Source organism: Rattus norvegicus, chromosome 1 (genome assembly GCF_036323735.1).
Source record: "Rattus norvegicus strain BN/NHsdMcwi chromosome 1, GRCr8, whole genome shotgun sequence".
Lineage (NCBI taxonomy): Eukaryota > Metazoa > Chordata > Mammalia > Rodentia > Muridae > Rattus > Rattus norvegicus.
In genome coordinates this window covers 246534128-246557614 of record NC_086019.1, presented here as the reverse complement: position 1 = coordinate 246557614, position 23487 = coordinate 246534128, and the positions used below count along the sequence as shown (strand labels likewise).

The 23487-nt window shown below is 39.6% G+C and overlaps 1 protein-coding gene across 2 annotated transcripts in view; it reads right to left on the bottom strand.

Moving 5' to 3' along the window:
- Positions 1 to 23487, bottom strand: part of Cyp2c66 (cytochrome P450, family 2, subfamily c, polypeptide 66) — a 91312-nt gene that overhangs the window by 24585 nt on the left and 43240 nt on the right. For both annotated transcript variants that reach the window (XM_039096704.2, XM_063280340.1), the window contains 2 exons: positions 2845 to 3021; positions 1513 to 1654 (listed from right to left, as the gene is read on the bottom strand). In XM_039096704.2, coding sequence (XP_038952632.1) covers positions 1513 to 1654; positions 2845 to 3021 — 319 coding nt within the window. The remainder of the gene's footprint in view (positions 1 to 1512; positions 1655 to 2844; positions 3022 to 23487) is intronic.

Below are 23487 nucleotides of genomic sequence, written 5' to 3'. Positions count from 1 at the left end.
ATACAGGAAACAATTCTCAGTGATAAAGACAGATACTACCTTAGGGTATGAGGCTGGAAAAACTTTCCAACGTTGGAAATGTAAACAAATAAAATAATCAATTAAAAACGGAAGAAAAGAAATAATAATCATCACTTGAGTGGACTTGTGGCAAAATTGCAAAGTTTTTTTCACATGTGTGACATAGTTCAGGTTACTTTCTTACATTTTTTTATTCTCTCTCTCTCTCTCTCTCTCTCTCTCTCTCTCTCTCTCCCTCCCTCCCCCCTCTCTCTGACTTTGTATGTGGTGTGTGTGTGTGTAATATGTGTATGCGTGTGCATGCATTCACATGAGGACATGAATGTGGGTATGTGGATGTGCAGTTTTGCATGTGCTGCAGTGTGTGTATGGAGAAAGACCTATGACATCAAGGAGTCCATTCTCTTCTTCCACCATATACCTGGGAGCAAGGAATATAGATTTTCAGCAAGAACCTTTCCTCATTAAGGCATCTGACTGTTCTTGCTTGTAACTCTTTAAGAAAACTTATAGAGATGTTCTTAAAAGAGAAAATTATAGGGCTATCTTGTTGGGCCTAAGTGAGAGAATTAACCTAATCTGCCAGATATTTGATGTGCCAGGGTTGGGGAAAACCTAGAGGGCCTCACCCTCTCAGAAGAGAATGGGAGAGAGGAGGAACTCTGTGAGGGAAGGGCTGGGAGGGGAGCAGTGTTTGGGTTTGTTAATTGATTAACTACTTAATAAAGATAAGAAAAATGGCTGAACGGTTAAGAGCACTTGTTGCTCCTGAAAAGACCTAGATTCATTTCCCATCATTCATACATTGGATCATAACCATGTATAACCTACAGTTCTAGATCTATGATTCCCTCTTCTAACCTCTGTGGGCAATAGGCATGCACATGGTACACAGAAATAAATATAGGCAAAACATTCATATACATAGAAAATTTTTAATTTAAAAATTTATAGTTCCTCAATAATTTGTTCTTTGTTAAATAATATTTTAGGGAAGCAGATTTCTAAAATAACAGATGTGGAGACTTTTTTAGAAAGTCTGCCTAAAAGGAGACATCCTCTCATTAAATTCTAAAACTGATATTTATTTTCTGTAAAAAAAAGTTTCTATAACAAGAAAAGAATTATAAGAATAAGTAAAAATACCTTCGAGAATGGATCTGCTATTCAGTATAGCTTTTTCCTATTTAAACTAACTTGTATCTTTAAAACAATTTGTATGAACACAATCACTTGCTATGAAATCTATGCACTAAATCTGGACTTTAGAAATCTTTATTTTTTTCTCCTGCCTTGTGTCTTCACTTTTATACAGCATCCTCCTCTGCTATGGACTAAGATATCTCACTTCAGTCCTACTGGAAAATATAGCAGATTGTAGTTCTGCAAAAGATTAAATTGTGAGGCTTCTCTTAGACAAGCAAAATGAAGAACTCAGGGGCATCTTCTAATTTCTTTCTGAAACCACTTGCTTCCCACCTATGTCCTTACCTGTCACTTCTGGATACTTGAGCAGGAGCAGCAGAGAGTACCTCAGGGTTGTACTAGTTGTCTCTGTCCCAGCAGCAAAGAGATCAGATGCTGTGAAGATCAAGTTCTCACAAGTAAACTCTGTCTTTGGGTTGTGTTTTTCCTAGGAACAGTTTGACTGTGTTATCCAACAAATAATTTGTCAATGTGCATATTAGAGTGAATAAAATTACTTATACATGGAAAGTTTGACCTGACAGACCTTACAGAGTTTAGCAAACGAAGAAACTGACCTGTGTTCAGGAGATATGTACACTCCCTGCCCTATCTTCCAATCTTACACCAAGTTTCTTGTGTGGAAAATTTTTCATGAGACTCTTTAGTCAGCTGAGACATGAAGCCTACTGCATTCCCAAAAATAGATAAACAAAAGAAATGGTCCCCATTTCCTTTTTGTAAAAAACAGGTTTTACTCATAACATACATAAGGATAAAAAGCAGATGTCCTGTGATATGGGAGCTAGTCATGACGATAAAGGTCTCAATTGTAAATGTAGTAAAGAAAACTGGAAGGTCACTGACTCATCAGGTAAGTATACTGCTTGAATAAGAAAGAAAATCCATTACACAGCAAGCATAAGTGTATATGTCGGTGGATCAGAATGGAGAGCTAACAAAACGAAGACCAACAAAGACATTTATGGTGAGTTCCAACAGAATTAAATGGAAACAAGTGGCTTTTCAACAAAATGAAGCCATGAGAGAAGCATTTATTCATATAGGTGCCTTAAAATTAATCTATAATTCCATATCCATGTAAATTCAGTTGAAGTTACACAGTTAAGAAACCTTTCATCCTTAGTACTAATGATTTACTTCTCATGCTACAACGTACACCTTAGATTCCATCTGAAAGCCCTTCACCCATACACAGCTAATATTATAAGATTTGGTATCTTAAAATTCCACCTGCAGATGTTGTAGTTAGTCTGCCTATCTTGAACTGCTTTTCTAAGTTTTGATATATTGTCTACAAAGACAGTATTCATCTCTATTATATGACATGACATTTTCTGAGAATTTTGGAAATATATCCATTTTATGGACACATTGCATCCTATGACTCTTTAAGGTTATTTTTGTCTACAAAATACGGCCAATATAATCAAATTACTGAACTTTGTAATGTCTGGAATGTTTACTGAAAATTCATATACACATTAGGCACATAAAGTGCTTGTCAAAAATTGCCAGTCTGAACCATTTAAATGTCCCTGTAAACACAGACAATTCATGGAACAAAACATGCTCAAGCAGTCAAATAACTAAATTGGAGTTTTATTAACATTTTACCTGCTCCATCTTGATCAGGAAACAATCAATAAAGTCCCGAGGATTGTTAATATCCAGTGACTCTTGATGCTGTATTACTTTGGCCAAAAAGTAATGTTTTGCAAAGGCAAAATTTTTAAGTAATTTTCTGTGTCTTCCTGGTAAATAATCAATGATAGCAGGAAAATTATTGCAAATCTACAAAAGAAAATGATAGAAGTTTAAAACACAGAATGCATGTATGTGCAACTTATAGTACAGTATATCTTGGACAGAAAAAGTAAATACAAATATAAATAATGTTATCCACCCTGATAAGTGAATTTATGCTTTACATAGAAATTTTTGCTTGTAAAAATGTCTATGGAAATATGGAATAAGACTTTTAGTAGGGAGCCTTCCGGTATCCATCTGCACCCCAGAGTTAACACTGTGGCACAACACTACAGACACAAGCACCTCTCAGAGAGCTGGTCTCTCAGGAGTGTTTTGCCCCTAAGTTCACATGTTAGACAAATATTTTGCTACAAAAAATGGCCAAAGAATGACCAACTAGGAGACCACACAGATCAGGAACCACAGAGTAACTGAGGTAAGGATCTTTCTAGTCTCCATCAGCAAGGTAAAAGAGTGAATCTCAGGTGCAACATTTTCATAAAAAAACATTGACACAACAGTGAAAGAAAATGCAAAATGCAAAGAGCTCCTAACCCAAAACATCCAGAAAATCCAGGAAACAATGAGAAGACCAAACCTAATTATAATAGGTATAGAAGACAGTGAAGATTCCCAACTTAAAGGGCCAGTAAATATCTTGAACAAAATGATAGAAGAAAATGTCCCTAACCTTAAGAAAGAGATGCCCATGAACATACAAGAGACCTAAAGAAAGCCAAACAGATTGAACCAGAAAATAATCCCTTACTCTCACATAATAATCTAACCACCAAATGCAAAAAAAAAAAAATTAAAAGCAGTAAGGGAAAAGGAGTCACTTAACATATAAATACAGACATGTCAGAAATACACCATAATTCTTACCAGAGATTCTAAAAGCCAGAAGATCCTGGTCAGATGTCACACAGAACCTAATAGAACACAAATACCAACCCAGGCAAAATTCTCAATTAACATGAATGAGGAAACCAAGATATTCCATGGCAAAACAAAATTTACACAGTATCTTTACACAAATCCATCCCTACAAAGAATAATAGTGTTGGGAGCGGCTAAAGATGACACTGACATCTAGTGGTTGTTTGTGGTATTACAACCATTATAGCCGTGTCTTTGGCCTTCCTCTGGCATTTACAAGGCCAATACATGCTAATAAGGTATTTCATACTCCACCAATCCCCAGAGGACAAGTTTACAGCCATTGTCTGTCTTGTATTTAAGGCGAGTGCCTTTGTTCCTCGGGGTCCCCCATATCAAGAATAAGGTGTTCCTGCAATAAAGGCTGTTGAGAAGAATCCAACGGTATTGCGTCTTCCTTGCTGGTCGATGTGGGAGCTTCAAATAGATTGAAAACTCCAACAAAAGCAGGAAAACTACATGCTAGGAAAGGCACGAAAGTAAAGTTCTTTCAAAAAACCAAAAAAAAGCACAATTCCTTCCTCCCAAAACCCATGGGAGAGAGAGTTCACCAGTCAGATAGGTGGGAACTCCTGAGACTGCAGGGCAGGAGAGACTTTCAGTACTGCCCACCCTTGCCCACATCCCTGGCCCAAGAGGAAACTGTATAGGGCCTCTGGGAACAGTAAGATAGGGTCACTCAATGCTGTGGCCCAGACATCACCCGAATCTGAAGGGACCCAGTCAAACAGCTCCCTGCACCCAAATCCCGTGGGAAGGAGAGCTAGACCTTCAGAGGGGCAGACACGCCTAGGAAGCCAGAGTAGACTACTTTCTGCCCACATTTCTGACACTAGAGGAAAACACCTAGCACCATCTGGGCCCCCTATGCACAGGGTCCTGAGCAAAGGCGGGGCGGGCCCTTCTGGTTGCTGCCTTCACGGAGAGCTGAAACACTGGCTCAGAGAAGCAACTCCAGGCTCAAGACCAGAGGTAAGACCAACTTTTCTGCTCCAAGTGACCAGCCTGGTGGACTCAGGACTCTCAAAGGCAAAATGCCTCTGGGACCGGGCACTTCCGCTTTCTAGCTGGGACCCAAACCTCACTGATCCCGGCCCAGAGCTCTCTGCTCCCAAGGGTTTTGGGAGCAGAGAGCTCACTGCCCAGAAAGGTAGGCACTCCAGAGACTGCAGGGCAGGAAGGAACACCAGTACTGCCCACCCTTGCCCACATTCTTGGCCAAAGAGGAAACTGTATAGGGCCTCTGGAAACAGGAAGATAGGGGCACTCAATGCTGAAGTCCAGACAGCATCTGGATCTGAAAAGACCTGGTCAAACAGCTCCCGGCACCCAAAACCCTTGGGAGGGAGAGCTAGACTTTCAGAGGGGCAGACATGCCTGGGAAGCCAGAGGAAACTACTCACTGCCCACAATTCTGACTCTAGAGGACAATGCCTGGCACCAACTGGGCCCCCTGTGCACAGGGTCCCAAGTGAAGGGGGGGCAGGACCTTCTAGTGGCTGCCCCCACTGAGAGTTGAAACCAGGTGTGAGAAGTGACACCAGGCCTGAGACCAGAGAAAAGATCAACTTTTCTGCTCACACTGACCTGCCTGGTAGACTCAGGACACACGCCCACAGGAACACTTGAAGACCAGTAGACAGGAAAGACTACACACCTGAAAGCAGAACACTCTGTTCCCATAACTGGCTGAAAGAGAACAGGAAAACAGGTCTACAGCACTCCTGACAAACAGGCCTACAGGACTGTCTAACCACTGTCAGAAATAGCAGAAAAAGGTAACACCAGAGACAATGTGATGGAAAGAGGCAAGCACAGGTACCCAAGCAACAGAAACTAAGACTACATGGCTTCATCGGAGCCCAATTCTCCCACCAAAGCAAACACTGAGTATCCAAACACATCAGAAAAGCAAGATCTGAATTTAACATTACATTTGATCATGAAGATGGAGGACTTCAAGAAAGACATGAAGAACTCCCTTAGAGAAATGCAGGAAAACACAAATAAACAAGCAGAAGCCTATAGACGGTAAATGCAAAAATCCCTGAAAGAATTACAGGAAAACACAATCAAACAAATGAAAGAAATAAAAATGGAAATAGAAGTGATAAAGAAAACACAAAGGGAGACAACCCTGGATATAGAACACCAAAGGAAGAGACAAGGAGCCATAGATACAAGTATCACCAACAGAATGCAAGAGATAGAAGAGAGAATCTCAGGAGCAGAAGATTCCATAAAAATCATCAACTCAACTGTCAAAGATAATGTAAAACAGAAAAAGCTACTGATCCAAAACATACAAGAAATCCAGGACACAATGAGAAGATCAAACCTAAGGATAATAGGTATAGAAGAGATTGAAGATTCCCAAATCAAAGGACCTGGAAATATCTTCAACAAAATCATAGAAGAAAACTTCCCTAACCTAAAGCAAGAGATGCCCATAAACATACAAGAAGCCTACAGAATTCCAAATAGATTGGACCAGAAAAGAAACTCCTCCCATCACATAATAGTCAAAACAGCAAATGCACAAAACAAAGAAAGAATATTAAAAGCAGTAAGGGAAAAAGGTCAAATAACATATAAAGGCAGACATATCAGAATTACACCAAACTTCTCACCAGAGACTGTGAAAGCCAGAAGATCCTGGATAGATGTAAAACACACCTTAAGAGAGCACAAATGCCAGCCCAGGTTACTGTATCCAGCAAAACTCTTAATTAACATAGATGGAGAAACCAAGAAATTCCATGACAAAACCAAATTTACACAGTGTCTTTCTGCAAATCCAGCGCTACAAAGGATAATAAATGGTAAAGCCCAACACAAGGAGGCAAGCTATACCCTAGAAAAATCAAGAAACTAATAGTTCTGCAGCAAAACAAACAGAACACAAGCACAGAAGCATAATCTAACATCCAAACATGAATATAACAGGAATCAACAATCACTATTACTTAATATCTCTCAACATCAATGGAGTCAATTCCTCAATAAAAAGACACAGATTAACAAACTGGATATGCGACACCCGCGGATCCCGGCCCGCAGCAGCTCTCTGCTCCCAGACCCCGTGAGAGAGAGACCCAAATGCCTGGTCAGGTGGGCACTCCTGAGGCTGCAGAGCGGAAGAGACCACCAACACTGCTAACCCCTGCCCACATCCCTGGCCCAAGAGGAAACTGTATAAGGCCTCTGGGCTCCCGTGGGGGAGGGCCCAGGAGCGGCAGGACGCCTGCCTGAGACACCGCCAGAACCTGAAGGAAACAGACCGGATAAACAGTTCTCTGCACCCAAATTCCGTGGGAGGGAGAGCTAAACCTTCAGAGAGGCAGACAAGCCTGGGAAACCAGAAGAGACTGCTCTCTGCACACACATCTCAGACGCCAGAGGAAAAAGCCAAAGACCATGTGGAACCCTGGTGCACTGAAGCTCCCGGAAGGGGCGGCACAGGTCTTCCTGGTTGCTGCCACTGCAGAGAGCCCGTGGGCAGCACCCCCACGAGCGAACATGAGCCTCGGGACCACAGGTAAGACCAAATTTTCTGCTGCAAGAAAGCTGCCTGGTGAACTCAAGACACAGGCCCACAGGAAGAGCTGAAGACCTGTAGAGAGGAAAAACTACACGCCCGAAAACAGAACACTCTGTCCCCATAACTGACTGAAAGAAAGGAAAACAGGTCTACAGCACTCCTGACACACAGGCTTATAGGACAGTCTAGCCACTGTCAGAAATAGCAGAACAAAGTAACACTAGAGATAATCTGATGGCGAGAGGCAAGCGCAGGAACGCAAGCAACAGAAACCAAGATTACATGGCACCATCGGAGCCCAATTCTCCCATCAAAACAAACATGGAATATCCAAACACACCAGAAAAGCAAGATCTAGTTTCAAAATCATTTTTGATCATGATGCTGGAGGACTTCAAGAAAGACGTGAAGAACTCCCTTAGAGAACAAGTAGAAGCCTACAGAGAGGAATCGCAAAAATGCCTGAAAGAATTCCAGGAAAAACATAAATAAAAAAGTAGAAGCCCATAGAGAGGAGACACAAAAATCCCTGAAAGAATTACAGGAAAACACAATCAAACATTTGAAGGAATTAAAAATGGAAATAGAAGCAATCAAGAAAGAACACATGGAAACAACCCTGGATATAGAAAACCAAAAGAAGAGACAAGGAGCTGTAGATACAAGCTTCACCAACAGAATACAAGAGATGGAAGAGAGAATCTCAGGAGCAGAAGATTCCATAGAAATCATTGACTCAACTGTCAAAGATAATGTAAAGCAGAAAAAGCTACTGGTCCAAAACATACAGGAAATCCAGGACTCAATGAGAAGATCAAACCTAAGGATAATAGGTATAGAAGAGAGGGAAGACTCCCAGCTCAAAGGACCAGTAAATATCTTCAACAAAATCATAGAAGAAAACTTCCCTAACCTAAAAAAAGAGATACCCATAGACATACAAGAAGCCTACAGAACTCCAAATAGATTGGACCAGAAAAGAAACACCTCCCGTCACATAATTGTCAAAACACCAAACGCACAAAATAAAGAAAGAATATTAAAAGCAGGAAGGGAAAAAGGTCAAGTAACATATAAAAGCAGACCTATCAGAATCACACCACACTTCTCGCCAGAAACTATGAAGGCCAGAAGATCCTGGACTGATGTCATACAGACCCTAAGAGAACACAAATGCCAGCCCAGGTTACTGTATCCAGCAAAACTCTCAATTAACATTGATGGAGAAACCAAGATATTCCATGACAAAACCAAATTTACACAATATCTTTCTACAAATCCAGCACTACAAAGGATAATAAATAGAAAAGCCCAACATAAGGAGGCAAGCTGTACCCTAGAAGAAACAAGAAACTAATCGTCTTGGCAACAAAACAAAGAGAATGAAAGCACACAAACATAACCTCACATCCAAATATGAATATAAAGGGAAGCAATAATCACTATTCCTTAATATCTCTCAATATCAATGGCCTCAACTCCCCAATAAAAAGACATAGATTAACAAACTGGATACGCAACGAGGACCCTGCATTCTGCTGCCTACAGGAAACACACCTCAGAGAAAAAGACAGACACTACCTCAGAGTGAAAGGCTGGAAAACAACTTTCCAAGCAAATGGTCAGAAGAAGCAAGCTGGAGTAGCCGTTCTAATATCAAATAAAATCAATTTCCAACTAAAAGTCAACAAAAAAGATAAGGAAGGACACTTCATATTCATCAAAGGAAAAATCCACCAAGATGAACTCTCAATCCTAAATATCTATGCCCCAAATACAAGGGCACCTACATACGTAAAAGAAACCTTACTAAAGCTCAAAACACACATTGCACCTCACACAATAATAGTGGGAGATTTCAACACCCCACTCTCATCAATGGACAGATCATGGAAACAGAAATTAAACAGTGATGTCGACAGACTAAGAAGTCATGAGCCAAATGGACTTAACGGATATTTATAGAACATTCTATCCTAAAGCAAAAGGATATACCTTCTTCTCAGCTCCTCATGGTACTTTCTCCAAAATTGACCATATAATTGGTCAAAAAACGGGCCTCAACAGGTACAGAAAGATAGAAATAATCCCATGCGTGCAATTGGACCACCACGGCCTAAAACTGGTCTTCAATAACAATAAGGGAAGAATGCCCACATATACGTGGAAACTGAACAATGCTCTACTCAATGATAACCTGGTCAAGGAAGAAATAAAGAAAGAAATTAAAAACTTTTTAGAATTTAATGAAAATGAAGATACAACATACCGAAACTTATGGGACACAATGAAAGCTGTGCTAAGAGGAAAACTCATAGAGCTGAGTGCCTGCAGAAAGAAACAGGAAAGAGCATATGTCAGCAGCTTGACAGCACACCTAAAAGCTCTAGAACAAAAAGAAGCAAATACACCCAGGAGGAGTAGAAGGCAGGAAATAATCAAACTCAGAACTGAAATCAACCAAGTAGAAACAAAAAGGACCATAGAAAGAATCAACAGAACCAAAAGTTGGTTCTTTGAGAAAATCAACAAGATAGATAAACCCTTAGCCAGACTAACGAGAGGACACAGAGAGTGCGTCCAAATTAACAAAAACAGAAATGAAAAGGGAGACATAACTACAGAATCAAAGGAAATTCAAAAAATCATCAGATCTTACAATAAAAACCTATATTCAACAAAACTTGAAAATCTTCAGGAAATGTACAATTTCCTAGACAGATACCAGGTACCGAAGTTAAATCAGGAACAGATAAACCAGTTAAACAACCCCATAAGTCCTAAGGAAATAGAAGCAGTCATTAAAGGTCTCCCAACCAAAAAGAGCCCAGGTCCAGACGGGTTTAGTGCAGAATTCTCTCAAACCTTCATACAAGACCTCATACCAATATTATCCAAACTATTCCACAAAATTGAAACAGATGGAGCACTACCGAATTCCTTCTACAAAGCCACAATTACTCTTATACCTAAACCACACAAAGACACAACAAAGAAAGAGAACTTCAGACCAATTTCCCTTATGAATATCGACGCAAAAATACTCAATAAAATTCTGGCAAACCGAATTCAAGAGCACATCAAAACAATCATCCACCATGACCAAGTAGGCTTCATCCCAGGCATGCAGGGATGGTTTAATATAGGGAAAACCATCAACGTGATCCATTATATAAACAAACTGAAAGAACAGAACCACATGATCATTTCATTAGATGCTGAGAAAGCATTTGACAAAATTCAACACCCCTTCATGATAAAAGTCCTGGAAAGAATAGGAATTCAAGGCCCATATCTAAACATAGTAAAAGCCATATACAGCAAACCAGTTGCTAACATTAAACTAAATGGAGAGAAACTTAAGCAATCCCACTAAAATCAGGGACTAGACAAGGCTGCCCACTCTCTCCCTACTTATTCAATATAGTTCTTGAAGTTCTAGCCAGAGCAATCAGACAACAAAAGGAGATCAAGGGGATACAGATCGGAAAAGAAGAGGTCAAAATATCACTATTTGCAGATGACATGATAGTATATTTAAGTGATCCCAAAAGTTCCACCAGAGAACTACTAAAGCTGATAAACAACTTCAGCAAAGTGGCTGGGTATAAAATTAACTCAAATAAATCAGTTGCCTTCCTCTATACAAAAGAGAAACAAGCCGAGAAAGAAATTAGGGAAACGACACCCTTCATAATAGACCCAAATAATATAAAGTACCTCGGTGTGACTTTAACCAAGCAAGTAAAAGATCTGTACAATAAGAACTTCAAGACACTGAGGAAAGAAATTGAAGAAGACCTCAGAAGATGGAAAGATCTCCCATGCTCATGGATTGGCAGGATTAATATAGTAAAAATGGCCATTTTACCAAAAGCAATCTACAGATTCAATGCTATCCCCATCAAAATACCAATCCAATTCTTCAAAGAGTTAGACAGAACAATTTGCAAATTCATCTGGAATAACAAAAAACCCAGGATAGCTAAAGCTATCCTCAACAATAAAAGGACTTCAGGGGGAATCACTATCCCTGAACTCAAGCAGTATTACAGAGCAATAGTGATAAAAACTGCATGGTATTGGTACAGAGACAGACAGATAGACCAATGGAATAGAATTGAAGACCCAGAAATGAACCCACACACCTATGGTCACTTGATTTTTGACAAAGGAGCCAAAACCATCCAATGAAAAAAGGATAGCATTTTCAGCAAATGGTGCTGGTTCAACTGGAGGGCAACATGTAGAAGAATGCAGATCGATCCATGCTTATCACCCTGTACAAAGCTTAAGTCCAAGTGGATCAAGGACCTCCACATCAAACCAGACACACTCAAACTAATAGAAGAAAAACTAGGGAAGCATCTGGGTCACATAGGCACTGGAAAAAATTTCCTGAACAAAACACCAATGGCTTATGCTCTAAGATCAAGAATCGACAAATGGGATCTCATAAAACTGCAAAGCTTCTGTAAGGCAAAGGACACTGTGGTTAGGACAAAACGGCAACCAATAGATTGGGAAAAGATCTTTACCAATCCTACAACAGATAGAGGCCTTATATCCAAAATATACAAAGAACTCAAGAAGTTAGACCGCAGGGAAACAAATAACCCTATTAAAAAATGGGGTTCAGAGCTAAACAAAGAATTCACAGCTGAGGAATGCCGAATGGCTGAGAAACACCTAAAGAAATGTTCAGCATCTTTAGTCATAAGGGAAATGCAAATCAAAACAACCCTGAGATTTCACCTCACACCAGTGAGAATGGCTAAGATCAAAAACTCAGGTGACAGCAGATGCTGGCGAGGATGTGGAGAAAGAGGAACACTCCTCCATTGTTGGTGGGATTGCAGACTGGTAAAACCATTCTAGAAATCAGTCTGGAGGTTCCTCAGAAAATTGGACATTGAACTGCCTGAGGATCCAGCTATACCTCTCTTGGGCATATACCCAAAAGATGCCTCAACATATAAAAGAGACACGTGCTCCACTATGTTCATCGCAGCCTTATTTATAATAGCCAGAAAATGGAAAGAACCCAGATGCCCTTCAACAGAGGAATGGATACAGAAAATGTGGTACATCTACACAATGGAATATTACTCAGCTATCAAAAACAACGAGTTTATGAAATTCGTAGGCAAATGGTTGGAACTGGAAAATATCATCCTGAGTGAGCTAACCCAATCACAGAAAGACATACATGGTATGCACTCATTGATAAGTGGCTATTAGCCCAAATGCTTGAATTACCCTAGATCCCTAGAACAAACGAAACTCAAGATGGATGATCAAAATGTGAATGCTTCACTCCTTCTTTAAATGAGGAAAAAGAATACCCTTGGCAGGGAAGGGAGAGGCAAAGATTAAAACAGAGACTGAAGGAACACCCATTTAGAGCCTGCCCCACATGTGGCCCATACATATACAGCCATCCAATTAGACAAGATGGATGAAGCAAAGAAGTGCAGGCCGATAGGAGCCGGATGTAGATCGCTCCTGAGAGACACAGCCAGAATACAGCAAATACAGAGGCGAATGCCAGCAGCAAACCACTGAACTGAGAATAGGTCCCCTATTGAAGGAATCAGAGAAAGAACTGGAAGAGCTTGAAGGGGCTCGAGACCCCAAAAGTACAACAATGTCAAGCAACCAGAGCTTCCAGGGACTAAGCCACTACCTAAAGACTATACATGGACTGACCCTGGACTCTGACCCCATAGGAAGCAATGAATATCCTAGTAAGAGCACCAGTGGAAGGGGAAGCCCTGGGTCCTGCTAAGACTGAACCCCCAGTGAACTAGTCTATGGTGGGAGGGCGGCAATGGGGGGAGGGTTGGGAGGGGAACACCCATAAGGAAGGGGAGCGGGGAGGGGGATGTTTGCCTGGAAACCGGGAAAGGGAATAACACTTGAAATGTATATAAGAAATACTCAAGTTAATAAAAAAAAAACTGGATATGCAATGAGGATCAAACATTTTGATGCCTACCGAAAACACATCTCAGAGACAATGATAGACACTACCTCAGAGTAAAAGGCTGGAAAACAACTTTCAAAGAAAATGGTCTGAAGAAACAAGCTGGAGTAGACATTCTAATATCGAATAAAATAGATTTTCAACCAAAAGTCATCAAAAAAGATAAGGAAGGACACTTCATATTCATCAAAAGAAAAATCCACCAAGATGAACTCTCAATCCTAAATTTCTATGCTCCAAATACAAGGGCACCTACATAAATAAAAGAAACCTTACTAAAGCTCAAAGCACACATTGCACCTCATGCAGTAATAGTAGGAGATTTCAACACCCCACTCTCATCAATGGACAGATCAGGGAAATAGAAATTAAACAGAGACATAGACATACTAAGAGAAATCATGAACCAAATGGACTTAACAGGTGTGTATAGAACATTTTATCCTAAAACAAAAGGATATACCTTCTTCTCACCACCTCATGGTACTTTCTCCAAAATTGACCATATAATCTGTCATAAAAAGGCCTCAACAGATTCAGAAGCATATAAATAATCCCATGTGTCCTATCAGACCACCGCAGGCTAAAGCTGGTCTTCAATAACAATAAGGGAAGAACACATATACGTGGAAGTTGAACAATGCTTTACTCAATGATAACCTGGTCAAGGAAGAAATAAAGAAAGAAATTAAAGACTTTTTAGAATTTAATGAAAATGAAGGTACAACATACCCAAACTTATGGGACACAATGAAAGCTGTGATAAGAGGAAAGCTCATAGCTCTGAGTGCCTGCAGAAAGAAACAGGAGAGAGCATATATAAGCAGCTTGACAGCACACCTAAAAGCTCTAGAACAAAAAGAAGCAAATACACCCAGGAGGAGTAGAAGGAAGGAAATAATCAAATGCTTCACTCCTTCTTTAAAAAGGGAACAAGAATACCCTTGGCAGGGAATAGGGAAGCAAAGTTTAGAACAGAGGCTGAAGGAATGCCCATTCAGAGCCTGCCCCACATGTGGCCCATACATATACAGCCACCCAATTAGACAAGATGGATGAAGGAAAGAAGTGCAGGCTGACAGGAACCAGATGTAGATCTCTAACGAGAGACACAGCCAGAATACATCAAATACACAGGTGACTGACAGCAGCAAACCATGGAACTGAGAACGGGACCCCCATTGAAGGATTCAGAAGAAGGACTGAGAGAGCTTTAAGGGGCTTGAGACCCTATATGAATATCAATGCCAACCAAACAGAGCTTCCAGGGACTAAGCAACTACCCAAAGACTATACGTGGAATGACCCTGGGCTCCAACCTCATAAGTAGCAATGGATAACCTAGTAAGGGCACCAGTGGAAGGGGAATCCCTTTGTCCTGCCAAGACTGAACCCCCAGTGAACAGGATGGTTGGGGAGGGCAGTTAAGTGGGGAGCATGAGAAGTGAAACACCCATATAGAAGGGGAGGAGGAGGGATTAGGGGGATGTTGGCCTGGAAATCTGGAAATGGAATAACAATTGAAATGTAAATAAGAAATACCCAATTTAATAAAGAGGGAAAAAATGTTAGGTAAAAAAAAAAAAAAGACATAGACTAACAAACTGGATAAATTAACAGGACACAGCATTTTGCTCCATACAAAAAACAAAGCACGGTGAGAAAAACAGACACTATCTCAGAGTAAAAGACTGGAAAATACATTTTCCAATCAAATGGTCCCCTCAAAAAAGTTGAAGCAGCTATTCTAATATTGAATATGATCTATTTTCAAAGAAAAGTTATTAAAAAAGATAAGGAAGGACATTTCAAATTCATCAAAGGAAAAATCCATCAAGCTGAACTCTCAATTCTAGACAACTATTATCCCAATGCAATGGCAACCACATTCATAAAAGAAACTTTACTAAAGATAAAAGAACAGAATGTACCTCAAACAATAATAGTTGGAGACTTCAACATTCCACTCTCATCAATGGATAGATCATGGAAACAGAAATTGAACAGAGATACAGTGAAAGGAACAGAAGTTATGAACCAAATGGTTTTAACAGATACCTATAGAACATTTCATGCTATAACAAAAGAATATACTTTCTTCTCAGAATATCATAAGACTTTCTCCAAAATTGATCATATAATCAGTCCCAAAACAGGTCTCAACAAATATAAGAAGATTGAAATAATCCCATGCATCCTATCAGATGACCATGGAATAAGGCTGTTCTTCAATCAACAGAAAGTCCATGGAAGCTGAATACATTCTACTCAATGATAACTTAGTCAAGGAAGAAATAAAGAAAATGAAGACTTTTTAGACTTTTTAGAACTCAATAGAAATGAAGTCACAGCATGCCCAAATTTATGGGACACAATGAAAGTAGTGCTAAGAGGAAAACTTATAGCTGTGAGTGCCTCCAAAATGAAACAGGAGAGAACATACATTATCAGCTTGACAGCACACCTAAAAGTTCTAGAACAAAAAGAAACAAATAAACCCAAGAGGAGTAATGACAGGAAACAATCGAATTCAGGGCTGAAATCAACTGAATAGAAACAAAATCAACAAAACCAGGAGCTGGTTCTTTGAGAAACTTGACAAGATAGATAAACCCTTAGCCAGATTAATCAGAGAGCACAGAGAGTGTATCCAAATTAACATAATCAGAAATGAAGAGGGAGACAAACAACAGAAACCAGGAAAAAGTTGAAAAAAATCAACAGATCCTACTACAAAAGTCTATACTCAACAAAATTGGAAAATCTGGAGGAAATGGAAAATATCCTGGACAGACACCAGTTAAATCAGAATCAGATAAACCATCTAAACACTCCCATAATCCCTAAAGGAATAGAAGCAGTCATTAAAAATGTCTCCCGACTTGTTCTCTCTGTTCTTCTCTGCTCTTCCTTGTCTCTTTTCTCCCCATACTCCCTCCCCCTCCCCCATATGCCCATGGCTAGCCTCCTTTCCTCTTCTCTCTTCTTCTTCTCTCATTAAACCTCTCCACATGGAAAAAAAAGCCTCCCAATCAAAAAGAAGCCCCAGACCAGATCAGTTTAGTGCAGAATTCTATCAGACCATCAAATAAGTCCTAATACTAATACTCCCAAATTATTCCATAAAATAGCAACAGAAGAAATAATATTCAATTCATTCTATGAAGCCACAATTACGTTTATAATTAAATGACAACAAAGACCCAACAAAGAAAGAGAACTTTGGGCCAATTTCTCTTATGAATACTGATGCAAAAATACTCAATAAAATTCTCTCAAATTGAATCCAAGAACACAACAAAATGATCATCCATCATGATCAAGTAGGCTTCATCCCAGGGATACAGGGATAGTTCAATATACAGAAATCCATTAATGTGATCCACTATAAAACAAACTCAAAGAAAAAATACCACATGATGCTTTCATTAACTGCTGAGAAAGCATTTGACAAAATTCAACACTCCATCATGATAAAAGTCTTGGAACGATAAAGAATTCAAGGCCCATACCTAAACATAGTAAAAGTAATATACAGCCAACCAGTGGCCAACATCAAGAGAGAAACTTGAAGCCATGCCACTAAAATCAGTGACTAGACAAGGCTGCCTAATCTCTCCCTACCTATTTAATATAGCACTTGAAGTCCTACCCAGAGAAATTATACAACAAAAGGAAATCAAAGGGACGCAGATTGGAAAGGTAAATGTTAAAATTTCAATATTTGCAATGAAATGATAATATATGTACGACCCCAGAAAATTACATCAGAAACTGTTAAACATGATAAACAACTTCAACAAATTGGCTGGACAAAACTTGACTCAAATAAAACAGTAGCCTTCCTCTGCTCAAAAGGATAAACAAGCTAAGAAAGAAATGAGGGAAGTGACAGCTTTCACAATAGTCACAAATAATATAAAATACCTGGGTGTGACTCTAACCAAGCAAGTGAAAGATCCTATGACAAAAAAACTTCAAGTCTCTGAAGAAAGAAATTGAAGATCTCAGAAACTGAAAAGATCTCCCATGCTCATGGATTGGCAGCATTAATCTAGTAAAAACTGGCACCTTGCTAAAAGCAATCTACAGATTCAAAGCAATCCCCATCAAATTTCCAACTCAATTCTTCATGGAGTAAGAAAGAACAATTTGCAAATATATTTGGAATAAGAAAAAACAAAACAAAAACAAAACCGGATAGCCTCTGCCACCTCCTCTTTTCTGCTGGGACAGACTGCTAGCTAGTCTGCTCCCCAGAAGAGGCTATACCCTGAGACATTCCAAAGGATCCACTGCATTTAACATTTTGTATGAATTCAGCCCCGAAATCCCACAGATGCTGCTGGGGGCCTTGGACTCTGGGACTCACCATGGCCACAAAACCCCACATGCTGAATACCAATCCACTTCTAGCTGGTCCTCCCCCCACCCTGGATATTTTTTATTTGCCTTCAAATGTTATTCTCTTTCGCTGTTTCCCATCTATAAGCCCCCTATCCCGCCCTCTCCCATTATAAGTGTGTTCCCCCTCTCCAGCCACCCCCTGCCCTCCTCCCTGCCCTGATACTCCCCTACACTTGGGGAAGGAGGGTTCAGCCTTGCAAGGACCAATGGCTTCTCCTTTCATTGTGCCCAACAAGACCATCCTCTGCTACATATAAAGCTGGAGCCATGGGTCTGTCCATGGGTAGTCTTTGGGTAGTGATTTTCTTCCTGGGAGCTCTGATTGGTTGGTATTGTTGTTCTAATGGGGCTGCCAGCCCCTTCAACTCCTTCCACCCTTTCTCTAACTCCTCCAACGTGGACCCCTTTCTCAGGTCAATGGTTTGCTTCTATCATTCACCTCTGTATTTGTCACATTCTGGCTGAGCTTCTCAGGAGACAGATATACCAGGCTCCTGTCGGCATGCACTTCGTGGCTTCAGCAATACTGTCTACTATTCCTTCAGTCTCTGCTCCAAACTTTGTCTCCATATCTCCTCCGATGAATATTTTTAAGACAGACAGAAGCATCCAAACTTTTGTCTTCCTTCCTGAACTTCATGTGCTCTGTGGATTGTATCATAGGTAATTTGAGCTTTTGGGCTAATATTCATTTATCAGTGAGTGCATACCCTGTGTGTTTTTTATGATTGGGTTACCTCACTCAGGATATTTTCTAGTTCCATTCATTTGCCTATGAATTTCATGAATTCATAGTTTTGGTAAATGAGTAGTACTCCATTCTGTAAATGTACCACATTTTCTGTATTCATTCCACTGTTCAAGGGCATCTGGGTTCTTTCCACCTTCTAGCTCTTATAAATAAAGCTGCTATGAACAGAGTAGACTATGTGTTCTTGTTGTATATCAAGCACCATTTGGGTATATGTCCAGGAGTGGAATAGCTGGGTCCTCAGGTGGTAAAATGTCCAATTTTTTGAGAAGGCTCCACACTAATATCCAGAATGGTTTGACCAGCTTTCAATCCCATCAACAATGGAGGAGTGTTCCTCTTTCTCCACATTCTTGCCAGCATCTGTTGTCACTTGAGTTTTTGACCTTACACATTCTGACTGGTCTGAGGTAGAATCTTAGGCTTGTTTTGATTTGCATTTCCATGATGACAAAGGATGTTGAACATTTCCTTATGTATTTCTGAGTCATTAGATGTTCCTCAACAGCGAATATCTTGTTTAGCACTGTACCCCATTTTTAATAGGGTAATTTGACTCTCTGGAGTCTAAATTCTTGAGTCTTTGTATATATTGAATATTAGCTGTCTGTTGGATGTAGAATTGGTAAATATCATTTCCCAATATATGGTTGCTGTTTTGTTCTAATGACAGTGTCTTTTGCCTTACAGAAGCTTTGCAGTATTATGAGGTCCCATTTGTCAATTCTTGATCTTAGATCATAAGCCATTGGTGTTTTGTTCAGGATATTTTCCCCTATGCCTATGTGTTCAAGGCTCTTCCCAAATTTTTCTTCTATTAGTTTTAGTGTATCTGGTTTTATGTGGATGTCCTTAATCTACTTGGACTTAAGATTTGTATATGGAAAAAAGAATGGATCAATTAGTATTCTTCTACATTCTTACCTTCGATTGAACTAGCACCATTTGTTGAAAATGCTGTTTTTTTCCACTATATGGTTTGAGCTCTTTTGTCAAATATCAAGTGATCATATGTGTAGGCTCATTTCTGGGTCTTCAATTCTATTCCACTGATCTACCTGTCTGTCTAAGAGCAGAGGTAAGACCAATCTTCTGCTCCAAGTGACCCACCTAGAGCCCTCAGGACAAACAAACCCAGGAGCACTCTGGGGCAAGACCCTACTTGTTTCTGCCTGCACCCAGAGATGAACAGTCCCACAGCTCTTTCTACCCAGATCTGGCTGGAAGAAAACATGTCTACAGGAGGGTCAAGCCTCTGTCAGAAAGAGCAAGGCCAGCTAACACCAGAGACCACCTAATGGAGAGAGGCAAGGGCAGGAACCTAAGCAACAGAAAGCAAGAATGCTTAGGATAATCAGAGCCCTGTTACCCCAACAAAGCAAATACTGGATATCCAAACACACCGAAATGGCAATATTTGGATTTAAAATCACATCTCATGATGATGATAGAGGACTTTAACAAGGCCATAAATAACTCCCTTTAAAAAATACAGAACAACACAGGTAAACATGTAGAAGCCAAGATGAAACACAAAAATCCCTTTAAAAATTACAGGAAAACACAAGAAAACAGGTGAAGGAATTGAACAAAACCATCCGGGGTTTAAAAGGGTGAATAGAAACAATAAAAAATCATGAAGAGAGACAACACTGGAGATTGAAAACTATGAAAGAGATCAGTAGTCATACACACAAGCATCACCAACAGAATACAAGAGATAGAGGAGAGAATCCCAGGGGCAGAAGATAACATAGAAAGCATTGACACAACCATCAAAGATAATGTAAAATGAAAAAACGTCCTAATCCAAAACATTCAGAAAATCCAGGACACAATGAGAAGATCAAACCTAAAGATAATAGGTATAGAAGAGAGCTAAGACTCCCAACTTAAGAGCCAGTAAATATCTTCAACAAAATGATAGAAAATAACTTCCCTAACCTAAAGAAAGAGATGCCCATAAACAAACAAGAAGCATACAGAACTTGAAATAAATTGGACCAGAAAAAAAAATTCCTCCTGTCAGATGAAAGTCAAAACACCAAATGTACAAAACAAAAGAAGAATATTAAAATCAGGAGTGGAAAAAGGTCAAGTAACATATAAAGGCAGAACTATCAGAATTACATGAGACTTTAACCAGTGACTATGAAAGCCAGAAGATCCTGGGCAGATATCATACAGACCCTAAGAGAACACAAATCCCAGCCCAGGCTACTGTATCCAGCAAAACTCTCAATTAACATAGAAGGAAAAACCAAGATATTTCATGATAAACCCATCAATAAACTAAATTCCCTAATAAAAACATAGACTAACAGACCAGAGATGTAAAGAGGACCCAACATTTTGCTGCATAGAGAAAACACATCTCAAAGACAGACACTACCTCAGACTAAAAGGCTGGAAAAAACTTTGCAAGCAAATGGTCCGAAGAAACAAGCTGGAGTAGTCATTTTAATATTGAATAAAATCAACTTTTAACCAAAAGTTATCAAGAAAGATGCGGAAAGACACTTTATAATCATGGAAGCACATATTTCACCCCACACATAATAGAAGGAGATTTCAACACCTCACTCTCATTAATGTACAGATCATGGAAACAGAAACTAAACAGAGACATAGAGAAACTAACAGAAGTTATGAACCCAATGGATTTAACAGATATTTATAGAACATTTCATCCTAAAACAAAAGGATATACCTTCTTCTCAGCAACTCATGATACCTTCTCCAAATTGACCATATAATCGGTCACAAAACAGGCCTCAACAGATACAAGGAGATTGAAATAATCCAATGCATCCTATAAGATCACCACAGACTAAAGCTGGTCTTCAATAACAACAATAAAGAGAGAAAACCAACATATACATGGACATTGAACAATGGCCTACTCAATGATAACTTGATCAAGGAAGAAATAAAGAAAGAAATTAAAGACTTTTTAGAATTTAGTGACAATGAAGGCATAACATACTCAAACTTATGGGACACAATGAAAGTATGGCTAAGAGGAAAACTCATAGCTCTGAGTGCCTCCAAAAAGAAACAGGAGAGAGCATACATTAGCAAATTGACAGCAAATGTAAAAGCTCTAGAACAAAAAGAAGCAAATGCAAGAGGAGTAGAAGGCAGGAAATACTCAAACTCGGGGCTGAAACTGACCAAGTAGAAACAAAAAGGACTATATAAAGAGTAAACAAAACCAGGAGCTGGTTCTTTGAGAAAATCAACAAGAGAGATAAATCCATAGCCAGACTAACCAGAGGGCACAGAGGGTGTATCCAAATTACCCAAATCAGAAATAAACAGGGAGAAATAATCTTAGAAAGGACTGAAAGAGCTTGAAGCGGCTCAAGACCCCATATGAACAACAATGCCAACCAACCAGAGCTTCCAGGACTAAGCCACTATCCAAAGACTATACATGGACTGACCCTGGGTTCCAACCTCATAGGTAGCAATGAATAGCCTATTAAGAGCACCAGTGGGAGGGGAAGTCCTTGGTCCTGCCAAGACTGAACCCCCAGTGAACGTGAGAGTTGGGGGGAAGGGTGGTAATGGGGGGAGGATGGGGAGGGGAACACCCATACAGAAGGGGAAAGGGAGGGGTTAGGGGGATGTTGGCCTGGAAACCGGGAAGGGGAATAACAATCAAAATGTAAATAAGAAATACTCAAGTTAATAAAGAGCCCAGGGTCAGTCCATGTATAGTCTTTGGGTTGTGGCTTAGTCCCTGGAAGCTCTGGTTGGTTGGCACTGTTGTTCATATGGGGTCTCAAGCCCCTTCAAGCTCTTTCAGTCCTTTCTAAACAGATACCAAGTACCAAAGTTAAATAAGGATCAGATAAACTATCTAAACAATCCTATAAATCCTAAAAAAAAAAAATAGAAGCAGTTCTTAAAAGTTTCCCAACCAAAAAGAGCCCAGGACCAGATGGGTTTAGAGCAGAATTCTATCCAACCTTCATAGAAGACCTCGTACCAATACTGTCCAAATTATCCATGAACTAAAAACAGAAGGAGCACTACTAAATTCCTTTTATGAAGCCACAATTAGGCTTATACCTAAACCACACAAAGAAAGAGTACTTCAGACCAATTTCCTTTATGAATATTGATGCAAAAAATCCTCAAAACACTTCTCACAAACCAAATCCAAGAACACATCAAAGTGATCATCCATCATGATCATGTAGGCTTCATCCCAGGGATGCAGAGATAGTTCAATATATGGAATTCCATCAATGTAATTCCCCATATAAATAAACTCAAAGGAAAAAACACATGTTCATTTCATTAGATGTTGAGAAAGCATTTGACAAAATTCAACACCCCTTCATGATAAAAGTCCTGGAAAGAATAGGAATTCAAGGCCCATACCTAAACATAGTAAATGTAATATACAGCAAACCAGTAGCCAACATTAAACTAAATGGAGAAAAACTTGAGGAAATCCCACTAATATAGGGGACTAGGAAAGGCTGCCCACTCCCTTCCTACTTATTCAATATAGTACTTGAAATCCTAGCCAGAGGAAACAGACAACAAAAAGGAGTCAAAGGGATACAAATTGCAAAGGTAGAAGTCAAAATGTCACTGTTGGCAGATGATATGATAGTATACTTAAATGACTCCAAAAGTTCGACCAGAGAATGACTAAGCCTGATAAACCACTTAAGCAAAGTGGCTTTGTATAAAATTAACTTAAACAAATCAGTAGCCTTCCTCTACTCAAAGGATAAACAGGCAGAGAAATAAATTAGGGAAATGACACCATTCACAATAGTTATAAATAAAAAATACCTCGGTGTGACTCTAATGAAGCAAGTGAAAGACCTATATGACAAGAATTTCATATCTCTGAGGAAAGAA